The 11528-nt window shown below is 34.2% G+C and overlaps 1 protein-coding gene across 1 annotated transcript; it reads right to left on the minus strand.

The window, feature by feature from the left end:
- Positions 1-5949: 5949 nt before the first annotated feature.
- On the minus strand, positions 5950-11033 carry LOC128858470 (irregular chiasm C-roughest protein). Its single transcript, XM_054094774.1, has 9 exons — positions 10180-11033; positions 9405-9605; positions 9161-9337; positions 8992-9094; positions 8575-8702; positions 8067-8493; positions 7671-7998; positions 7279-7598; positions 5950-7210 (listed from the first exon to the last, which is right to left on the minus strand). Exons 1-9 carry the CDS (start codon positions 10897-10899, stop codon positions 6714-6716), a joined length of 2901 nt encoding a protein of 966 aa, XP_053950749.1. The 5' UTR covers positions 10900-11033; the 3' UTR covers positions 5950-6713.
- Positions 11034-11528: the final 495 nt, after the last annotated feature.

Raw genomic sequence — 11528 nt, forward strand, 5'->3', positions numbered from 1 at the left:
TTAATTGTTGGATTTTCTTCCTTCAATAAACTATAGCACTCGCCCACAGTCATGTTGAGGTATCGTTTTTGAACTTTTTGCTTAGCGCCCGTTGATGGATTTTTCACGATTTTTACGTCCCTTATTCCAGGTGTATGTCGACTGATATCATCCCGTAAATAAGAGCTTTTGATTTTGTCAATATCGTCAATCGGAGTTTTCACTCTTGTACTTACTGAGGGCATTATAGATTTTAAGGGAACGTCTTTACCGAGTTGCTTGATGACAGCAATTCTTTTCGATGGACTACGAGGCAGGATTTTCTCCATTTTGGTGACTGTTTTTTTTTTAATAAACGACGTGATTTGAAGCTACCAATTTCAGATGTATTCAAAACACTTGATACTTTCTGCTCATCCTTTTTGCGTTGTCTACTCTTTCGCTTTCTTTCTTTATCTTTTCTCCTTTTTTCTTCCAACGTCGCTTCATCCATTGTAATTTTTTTGGCATCTCTTCTTTTTTTATCTCTTGTTCTCTCTAAAGCCAAATGCAGTTCATATTTTTCTTTATTGTTTTTAAGTTTTTTCCTTTGTTCTCGCTTTCTGGTTTTCGAATCCATTAAAAAAACAAGCACTTCGCGTTTATGTGACGGGTGTGACCAAGTATTTTATATTACTGAATTGCCAAAACGCGAATAAAATATTCGTAAAATGTCACCAAACTATTTACTACGCATACTTTGTTATCATTGCAAAGTATCAAGTGATTATAATGTACAGTACCAATTTAATTGAACTTTTTCAATTTTTAGTGGGACGGGTGTGACCGAAAATTTTAAAGTTTTAAAAAATCGATAAAAATTTTATTTCACAATGTACCATGTCGAAACTTTGAAAGAATGGAAGCAATAGCATATTATATTCAAATATAACGGGGTTTTGTCAACAGTCATAAAGGAAGAACAAGAAAATGTAAAATAAAGACACATCGTAAAAAGAATGTAAACTCACTTTTCGGTATAGGCGAAGTTCACAGTGTTGCGAAACTTATTAAACTTAAGGGAAAAATATAGTTTTTGATTTTCCCATATATATTATTCTCCGGCAGACATTATTTGACTGAATTTAACTAAAGTAATTTTTTTCTGCATAGGGCCGTTTTAGGTGGAATTTACCTAATGCGCTTTTTAGGCAAATTTAGGACAACTACTTTTTCACCCCCCTTTCTCGCCTATTCAAAGGTGTGCACATTTTTTAGTCCTAATGATAGAACTCTAACTTTTGGTAAATTTTAAGAATTAAAACATTCACGAAATTTTGATTTATTTTATTTTTTTTTAATTCGTATGCATCTTTTGCGCTTAAGTAAATTTTATTCTTGGCTTATTTAATTATTTAATTTAAATTAATTATTTTAATTATTCATTCATTCATCTCACCTACTTATGCATACATATAAAGCAAATACGTTCGTAAGTAATAACAAATATTTCACATTTTCCATTTTTGCTTAGCTTACTCTATTACAGTTATAATTAAAATACTCAATAAAACGTTGATATGCAATAAATAAAATTAATGACACGATTGCAGAAAATTAGAAATACGAACACAGTTCGTATAAATGAGAATAGAAGGAATCATAAGGCAGCATTTTTATTTCTTCACACGAAGGGACGTAGCTTGCAGCGATTAGTTGTTTGTTCAGTGTAGTTGTTTTTTTGTTTTATTTGAGGGACAAATTAAATAAATCGGTATTTAAAGTAAACTCGCCATAAAATTTCGCATTAAAAAAAAAATATATTGCCTTAGAGTTATTTTCGACATGAAAAACAAAAGAAACGAAAAATGTTTCAGCGACCTGAATAAGCCGTTATTTCATTAACTAACCACTGCAAAAAAATCCATATATACTCGCAACTTTTCATATTTACATGCATCATTTTTCTAATTGTATTTAATACTTTTTTATCTTTTTAAGTTCTCTATTTTTTATTGGCTTTACATTCAAATAATTTAAAAGCACACGCAGACATGTCTGTCATCAGTTAGTAGTTTCTCTATTTAAAATTAATATCATTTCGCGCATTTTTGTGCCAGTCATGCCAAGCATAGTTTTTTTTAATAATTTTTTTGCACTCTCATCTTGTAAAAGAAATGAATATTTGTTACATAATTGAACTATTTGCTAATTTAATCGTCATTGAACTATCTGTTAATCGCTTCAATTTTACTTCATCTTAGATAATTTAGAATTATAAAAGTTGTTGCTTGATTTTTACATGGAACTAACTACAAGCATTTTTCGCAATTTGTTTAAATGCTTAGATTAAATTATTTACACCACTGATTCGCTCTATGCCTCCACTACCACACACACAATTCACACTTCTAAGTAGTTATTCTATGTTCATATAACTTTTTAATAAATTGGTACAGTAATTTTTCGTAGCCATTAACACTAGGATTGACGCTCATATTTGTTTCCTTTATTCATTGACATTGATTTGTTTTTTTTATTTCATAGATAATTAATGCTAATAATCACAATACGTTAAGAATTAAATTTTCGTCTGTTTATCTCTCAAAATAAGATCCGGGATCTTTTATCTGGGACGTAAAATTTTATAATTTTCTTCTGATATGAGTATACGATGATAATTTCATTGTTCATTGTTGTGGCTTTTATCAAGGGGATATCATATTTTTCGGTCACTTTATTTATCTCATTTCATATTACTTTATTTTATTCCATTGTTTTATTTAATTTTAATTTTATTTTGTTTTAGCTTTATTTTATTTCATTTTACTTTGTTTTATGGTTTTTACTTTTTATATTATTTTGGTTTATTTTATTTTAGTTTTATTATATATTTTATTTTGATTTATATTTATACTCGTATTTGTATTTAATTTTATCTTTTTTATTTTACTTAACTTATTTTTATTTCATACTTTACTTCATAGCTTTAACACGCGGCCCCGCTCGCGTAGGAGTAGTTTTGAGGGATTTAGGATATGTACATACATATATAAAAGAATTACAAACAATAATTTCATAGAAAATAATTTTTTATTAATAACCATAATATTACAATATCCGGCATCCGTTGCTATGCCTCGTTGAATAAAATCAAAACAACCAATCAGAAAAATATCAAGCAAAATTATTTTTATTAATTTTCTATCTCAAACCGTTTTTGAACTTTGCATTTGGGTCATAGTTGAACAGCTTATGCGGATTATGAAGTCTAGAGTGTGTGGGAAATAGGAAAAACTAAGATTTTTTAGATTAAATTTAAGCAAATATTCGATTATTAGGGACGAATGAAAGTGGTGGCGCGGCCTGTGGGCTGTGGGAAGGGAGTCATAAAAACATGCCTATAACCTTCATTGGGTGAAAATATGAATGTATAAAATTTTTTTCGTCATTTGGTGTTGACGTTTCGTAGTGATGCGCGGACAACGTACAGACATTCACCTTTATAGTATAGATTACCTTATTTTACATTTTTTATTTATTTTATTCTACTTCACTTTATTGAAGTGAAAACTTCTTTAGAATCGTTGGGAGTGATTTGAGAAAAAGTGAAACGAAAAAAGCGACACTCTTGGCTACGAATATTACATATACACGTAGCGACGAACTAAATAACTTTTAGGCCAGCGCCGACAGCATGGCGCGATAGCCGAGCGGCTAGCAATGTGAGCTTCCGATCCAAAATCCTTGGTTCGAATCACAAGAAAACAATTTTTTTTATACAGTTGTTTTATTTTACGATATGTTTATGAGGAGCTTTTTTTCATGGCAGAAATACACTCGGTGTTTTGCCATTGCCTGCTGAGGGGTGAGCGCTATTAGAAAAATAGTTTTCCTTAATTTTGGTGTTTTCACCGAGATTCGAACTGACGTTCTCTCTGTGAATTCTGAATAGTAGTCACGCACCAACCCATTCGGCTACGGCGTTTGTTTAATTTTACTGATGCAAAAATGAGGAAAAATATATGAATAAAGTTTGCTTACTGTTTACACATTTTCCAAAGGTGACGGAGAACCAAAAAAAAAAGTCGATTTTCAAACAAATACGAGTGCATATGTGTAATTGTGTTAGAGTTTCGGTCACGCCCCAGCAAAACCTGCGTGCATATGTGTTTGTAACATTCAAAAAAATGTAATTGTGTTAGAGTTTCGGTGACGCAGGTTTTGCTGGGGACGCTCATAATAGCAACCGCGTGTGTATTTTTATATTCGTAAATATTTTCATTTTTAAATATTTACCGCAATTATGCCGAAAAATAATGCAGAAAAGTGTCGTGAATATCGACAGAAAAAAAAATCAATAAATAGCATCACGGAATTCATTCACGAAAATTTAATAAAGTATACACCAGAAGTATCGCGGATACTTAGAAAAGATTACAATAAAGTTCCAATGATTTTAAGTGGCGATTTTAACGTAAATTTTGCATTGGACACAGCGGTTCCTTTAATTGACGTTCTCAATACAACATTCAATTTAAAAATGTATAACAATCGGACTGAATCGACAACACGATCAAAAACAACCATTGACGCGGTATTTCAAAGACATGTTGACAACATCGAAACCAAAGCATTTGTATCATATTTTAGCTATCATAAGCCACTCGTATCATTTGTTGAAATTGAAAACATTGAGGATGAATAATAATAAAATGAACTTTATAGCAATATTATAATGAACCTATAATTATCTTGCTCCTAATGCTGATTTCGTCTTATTCTCTCTCAGTTTGTTTTACGGAAGGTTTCACTTCTATCGCGTCTAACCGTTAGACTGGTGTTTTTTTTTAATTTTTACTTCATTTTACATTATTTTGGTTTATTTTATTATATTTTGTTTTAATTTTTTTTATTTAATTTTACTTGGTTTATGGTGATTCATTTCTTTTTATTTTATTTTGCTATTATTTTTATAAATTTTATTTTATATTATTTTGTTTTATATTATTTTGATTTATATTTATACTCGTATTTGTATTTGATTTTATCTTTTTTATTTTAATTAACTTATTTTTATTTCATATTAGTGTATTTTACCTTTTTTATTTATTTTATTCTATTTCACTTTATTTTAATTTTTACTTCATTTTATATTATTTTGGTTTGTTTTATTTTATTTTGTTGTAATTTTTTTATTTTGTTTTACTTTATTTTACTTGGTTTATGGTAATTCATTTCTTTTTATTTTATTTTGCTATTATTTTTATAAATTTTATTTTATATTGTTTTGGTTTATTTTATTTTATAGTTTATTTCGTTTCTTTTTATATTTTATTTTGATTTATATTTATACTCGTATTTGTATTTAATTTTATCTTTTTTATTTTACTTAACTTATTTTTATTTCATATTATTGTATTTTACCTTTTTTATTTATTTTATTCTATTTCACTTTATTTTAATTTTTACTTCATTTTATATTATTTTATTTTGTTTTAATTTTTTTAAATTTGATTTTACTTGGTTTAATTCATTTCTTTTTATTTTATTTTGCTATTATTTTTATAAATTGTATTTTATGTTATCTTGGATTATTTTATTTTATAGTTTATTTCATTTACTTTCTATATTTTATTTTGATTTACATTATACTCGTATTTGTATTTCTTTTTACTTAATTTTTATATTTCATATTGTTTCATTTTATTTAGGAATTTAATTTAATTTTTTTATTGTGTTTTATTTTATTTTATTTAGTGTTGGGGTTTTTATTTCAATTTATTTGCACATTTTACAACATTTTACTTTTTTATATTTTTAGTTAATATATTTTATATATATATATATTTATATTTTGTCTCCAATTTTATTTTATTTAATTTGATTTATTTTATTTTATTTTATTATAATTTTTGTTTATTTCATTTTTTTATATTTTTTTAAATCTAATTTTATTTTCATTTCACTTTATTTTCATATATATTTATTTTTTAATTTAATTTATATGCTTTTTAGTTTCAGTTTTTTATTATGTTTTGATATATTTTTTTACTTTATCTCATTTCTTTTTACTTAATTTCTTTTTCTTCTCCTTTTGTTCTTATTTATGTTTAATATGGTTCATATTTTTATATTTCATAGCCACTTTTATTTTATTTCATTTCATTTCATTTAATTTTATTTTATTTTGTTACATTTTTCGTTCCTTTTATAACCCGTTTGCTTTATTTATCGATTAAAACATCCCCTTTCTGTCTGATATTTGTGGTTAAAAATTTACAATTTTCGCTAATTGACTAAAATCTCTGCTAGCTTTATCAGTTGGTAGCGATTTACAATACGTAAGTTTACGATTACTTTTAAAAATTTATTCTACAAATACGCTAATGATATGGGCGGGCCAGTTACTCACAGCTTCCCGACCCGTAAATTGTCTTAAATAATTACTTTTGAGATATATGTATATACTTGCAGATACAACACACACATTCGTACAGATAAGAGTGTTTTGCAACGGTATAAATACCCATACATATAAGTATGCATGTATACTACGTAGGTATATATGTATGTATGTATGTACATAGGCATGAGCGTGTGCGTAGCATTGACGTTTAAGGACGAGTGTTTCTAGCTGCTGCTGCGATTGGATAGCGTGCGCGACTAAAGTACAAGGTGCTTCAAATTGTATACAGGGTGCAGTGTACGTGCGTTAAATGTGCCGTGATTGGCGCAAGCGCCTAAACTTTCTTTTAGACATGTGTGGCCAATGCACCACTCTTCGATTTGCCATTCGTTGGTAGTATGAATTGGCCGGAGGGACTTTGCGCCACCGCCACCGCTACTGTCATCGGCGTCGTAGTCGTCACAGGTGTTGCGGTGGAAATAGGTGCGGCTTGTGTGAGTGGTGTCATCGCCGCAAGTGTGTTGCTGCTGGCCGTCAAATTGGAACTGCTTCCACTAACGCTGCCAGCGCCATTGGTGCTATTGCCTCCGATGCCGATACCACCCGTTACTGCGCTAAAGTTCTTAAACGCATTGATGCCGATACCGCCATTCGTATTCGCATGTTGATGGCTGGGATGGTGATGGTGACGTTGGTAGGGTGGTGGCGCAGGTGTGGCGGCAGGATTTGCCGTGCTTGGCGGTGGCAATGGCGGCAGCAGTGATGAGTTTGAACGCAGGTATGGATTACCGTAGATAGCGCTGAAGCGACTATCTATGCCGTTCTGGAGAAGCGATTGACCAGCTAAACCCAAAAATGAAGTCATCCTGTTAGTGGGTCAATCAAAATACCAATTTATTAGTTCTACTTACCAAGGAATCCATTGCCCATTTGAGCGGTGCTCTGCTGCGGCTGTTGCTGCATATCGTTGCGATTGCGTGGCAAGCTAAGATTACCAGTGGTTGTAACGGGATTTGTGTAGTGCGGCAAGGTGGCCGAGTTGATTGTGCTTGATTGGGACTTGTTGGCGTTGTTGGCAGCAGCACTGCCAGGTTTGCTTCCCTCCGTGGGTGGACTATAGTCGAGCGCATACTCGAAATATGGGGTATAGCCGTTTACAGTCTCTTTGTAGTCTTGATTTTTTAAGTTTTTGATATGACATTGGCGGGTATAGCTGAATTCACCGGAAAATCTGCGAGTGAAGAAAATACACAATATAAAATTTATAGAATGTCATAACACAAATAAAATGTGTTGTGCTCACCTGTCATCCAATTTCACGGGCCCCGCTAGTGGTACACCCAACGTGGCGCCCTTCATCTGCACATCAGGCATTGGAGTATGCGTCAAATTGATCGCCAAGCCATCGGAGCCTGCCTCTGAGTAATCCACATCATACGCCTTACTCCGCAGTTCATGCTTCAAATCGGACAGTTTGTCGCCACCACGCGATGCCTCTGGTATGACATCCGCCGGCATGGGTTTCTTATTATTCCGTTTCATGTAAACTATCACCAGCATCACGATCATAATAATGATAGCTACCGAAGAGAGTGAGCCCATTACGACAAGCAGAATTGGTACAGAACCAGCTAAAACAGGGATGGAAGTATTTGTATATAGAACAGCATATAAAGTCATTTCAATTTGATGAACTTACGTTCTGGTTTCAAATTAATGAGCAAGGAATCGCTGCCATATGAGTTCATAACCGTACAATTGTATCGTCCATAATGACTGGAGCGGCTCTCTTTAATTATAAGCGCTGCACGGACACCTTCCGGCAAATGATGCTCTTCGAATATGTAAATATCCGGATCGGCGGTGCTCATATTAATCACTTTGCCATCGAATGACCAAAGAATCTGTTCCGCTTTGGGTACACTGAATGCTACACAATCGATTTTTGCACGACTCCCCACAGCACCAAATTGCACCTTATGCGAGGTGATAATCGGAGCACGCTTTACGAAAATCGTAGCCTCGGCACCAATCTCTGGGAATCCCGAAACTATTGCTTTGCAGTAGTAGCGCCCTGCTGACTCGGTAGTCACCTTGAGTGTGAGATTCGCTGAGGTGCCAACGACCTGAGGCGACAAATTGTGTTATCATCAGTAAACGAAACCATTAGGAGTTATGGGGGTTTGCATGTAAGTACAATAGCATACCTGATCTGTATTTTCATTAATCCATTCGATTTCAGGCGTTGGATTGCCATCTACGTTGCAACGCAAATTCGCATTGGTGCCTAAGTCCGCTTCAACAGACATGGGCCGGTGTTTGAAAACAGGACCATCTGTAAGAAAAAACGAGTTAGAAAATTAAACGCAAATTTTTTTATTATTACTATTATTTTTAAATTTATATTATTTTTTAGTATTCCCTTTTATATTTTATATTTTATTTTGATTTATGTTTTTATAAATTAATGAATGAATTCTTGCAATTGCCAGAGAATTTCAATGTAATTTTATCGCGCAACTGAATTACAGAACCTGACCGACAAACTTTTCTTTTTTTAAATGTGTGCTAGGTTTTTTTTTTTACCAAAATTACTTAAAATCAGAGTCAATTCAGATACTCACAGCCGATGTCCAATGTTTCAGTCTCTTCACTTTTTCCCACCGCATTGACAACTTCACATTTAACCAAAGCTTCGTGATGCTGACGCGTAACATTGTGTATGATCTGCCAGAGAATAAAGTAAAGAAATAAGTCACAGAAAACAAGGTTTTAACGGATAAAAAATCTCACCATCTTCGTAGTGTAATCTCCAGTCACCAACTCATCGTTTATGAACCACCGATAGCTTTGCGGTGGTGGATTTGCTTCCGCCTGGCAGGATAGTATTACTTCGGAACCTTCAAGTATGCGACCACCAGCCAAGGCGCCGCTGATGACGGAAACCACCACCTTAGGTGCATATTTAACCTGAATTGATGGCAAATATTTAAATTAAAATAGTAAATAACAAAAAAACCAAGTATTGTTGGCTCACCTCTATTAATATTTTAGCAGAGCGATAAGTACGATCCGCTGTATTCTGCGCTTGGCAAGTGAATGTCGTATTGTGATGCTCTTTCTTGGGTGCCAACTTCAATATCGACTTGGCTGTTATACGCCTCGAGTCCGATAATGGTTCTTTCACATATTCGATGCCTTTGGTTAGCACATTGCCAAGACCATCAATCCAAGTGATCTGAGTGTGCAGAAATATTGTTAAGTAATCAAGTTAAGAAAACGGTGCTGGTTTGTGTAGCGCAAACGATAACAAATTTAAAACATAATTGGGAATTATAAAAAAATAAAAAATGAACTAAACAAAACCAGATAAAACCAGAGTTTTTATCAATTAAGTTAATGGCGCTCAAACTGTCAATGCAGTAGTTTTATAACTGTTAGATCGGTTTTTCATTGAAGAACGAAGCGAAGCGAAACTCGCCAGAAACATTAGTGAATGAATACGAGCGACCTCTTGCGCCAAGTACAATTCGCCGGAAAAGTATATACATAAATGTACGCGGGCGCCCTCTATACAGCCGGGTGTCAAAGGAATGAGCAGCTCCGCAACTGTTACTGCAGCGCTATTTCAACTGTAACAGCAGTCAAGCCATAGTTGGCGCGTGATTTTAAATGAAAGTTGCAGGTAAATTTCGGCGGAAATGTTTAATTGTGTAAATCCTCGACTTCTTGCGTTTCTATTTTATTAAAAGTCCAATTAATGGACTAGGTTGTGTGACATTTTAAAGTAATATTATAAAAATTTTACTCACCTCGGCCGCAGGTTTGCCACCCGCCGATACGCACTCCAGCTCAATCTCTCGGTCCTCCGTTGTAAAAATAACTTCACCCTGTGTAATTTTCGGCGCTTCCGGTGGTACCAGTATAGTCAGCTTGGCAAAACGCGAACGGATACCCGCCTCACCCTCCGGCCCGGGCCCAACTTGGCACTGATATTTGGCGTCATCGTCCAGCATCACTGGATAAATATCTAGCGAAAAGTCGCCCTCCTCATCGCTGCCCACCATCGAATACCTTTCAAAGCCGCTCAAATTACGATGCTGGCCCAGGCCAAAATCATCTTTAGTCCATTGCAATGCGCCCACCTTCCCCATCACACGGCAAGGCAACGTAACGCGTGAACCCACAACAGCGGTTTGGTCTTGCGGTTCCATTGCGAAGCGCTGACCCTCCGATGGTGATTTCTCATCGTTGCTGTGATGACTGGTGGAACTTTTACGCGACTTTGGTTTGGCTTCTGTGGAGTGCAGCTGCGCGCTAAGCAACAACGAAACCAGTAGGATTGTGACAAAACTGAGGCGAGTCGAAGTGCAGCACAAGCGTGGAATGTGTTGATGGTGGCGTCGAAATTTGTTCTGATGTGGTGGGTGGTAACTACTTTTACGATTGGAGCTGTTGGGGTTTTCGCATTCGGGAGTGCTGTGCGGCCCTGACATAAAAGCAAGATATGTGTGCTTTGTCGATATGGACATTTTCGTTATGCTTATATTGTTGTTACTGTAGCAGTCGTTGCAGCAAATAGTAACAACCGTGTAGCTGCTTTTGTTCCACTTACGGAAATGCGATTCCGATAAAATTCTTGTGTAGGCTCGTACAAAAAACGTGTCAGGATGTGAAAGCCTGCAATTGAATAATAAAAATGGGGATTTCATGAGAACAACGCTTGTATTTACTTTATTCACATCGTAAATTCTTAAAACCTTGCCCCATTTTTTCACGTAAATTACATTTTCATAAAAATTGGGAAAGTAAAATTAATACGAATTACGAAAAATGCGATTCGCCAAAGGTAAACAGACCACGCAATCTCAGTTAAGCGTTTGTCAAGCTATGTGCCTGAATTTGTGTTGAACAGCATTGGACTGCAAGGTATTGAACGAATATCCGGGAGCAGAAAAAATATTGCATTATTGTGTAGGATCATACAGCGAATTATTTATGAGTTGATTGCACTTCGCCTATACTACAACGGACTTGATTAAGCCATAAAGTGTGAGCGTACTAGCTGTGCTCCAATAGCCAATGATTCGGATAACGGTTTTGCACGCAAATGCAAATATTTGCATGCAAAGCAACAACAAAGTTATCGAGTAAGATTCAC

Source organism: Anastrepha ludens, chromosome 3 (assembly GCF_028408465.1).
Source record: "Anastrepha ludens isolate Willacy chromosome 3, idAnaLude1.1, whole genome shotgun sequence".
NCBI lineage: Eukaryota > Metazoa > Arthropoda > Insecta > Diptera > Tephritidae > Anastrepha > Anastrepha ludens.

Bases quoted from the DNA above. Each gene is read 5' to 3' on its own strand.
- LOC128858470 (XM_054094774.1), bottom strand. From the start codon at position 10,899: ATGTCCATATCGACAAAGCACACATATCTTGCTTTTATGTCAGGGCCG. The intron at 9,095-9,160 runs GTGAGATTTTTT...ATTCTCTGGCAG, and splicing joins GAGATTACACTACGAAGATG to ATCATACACAATGTTACGCG. The intron at 7,999-8,066 runs GTAAGTTCATCA...TCCCTGTTTTAG, and splicing joins CATTAATTTGAAACCAGAAC to CTGGTTCTGTACCAATTCTG.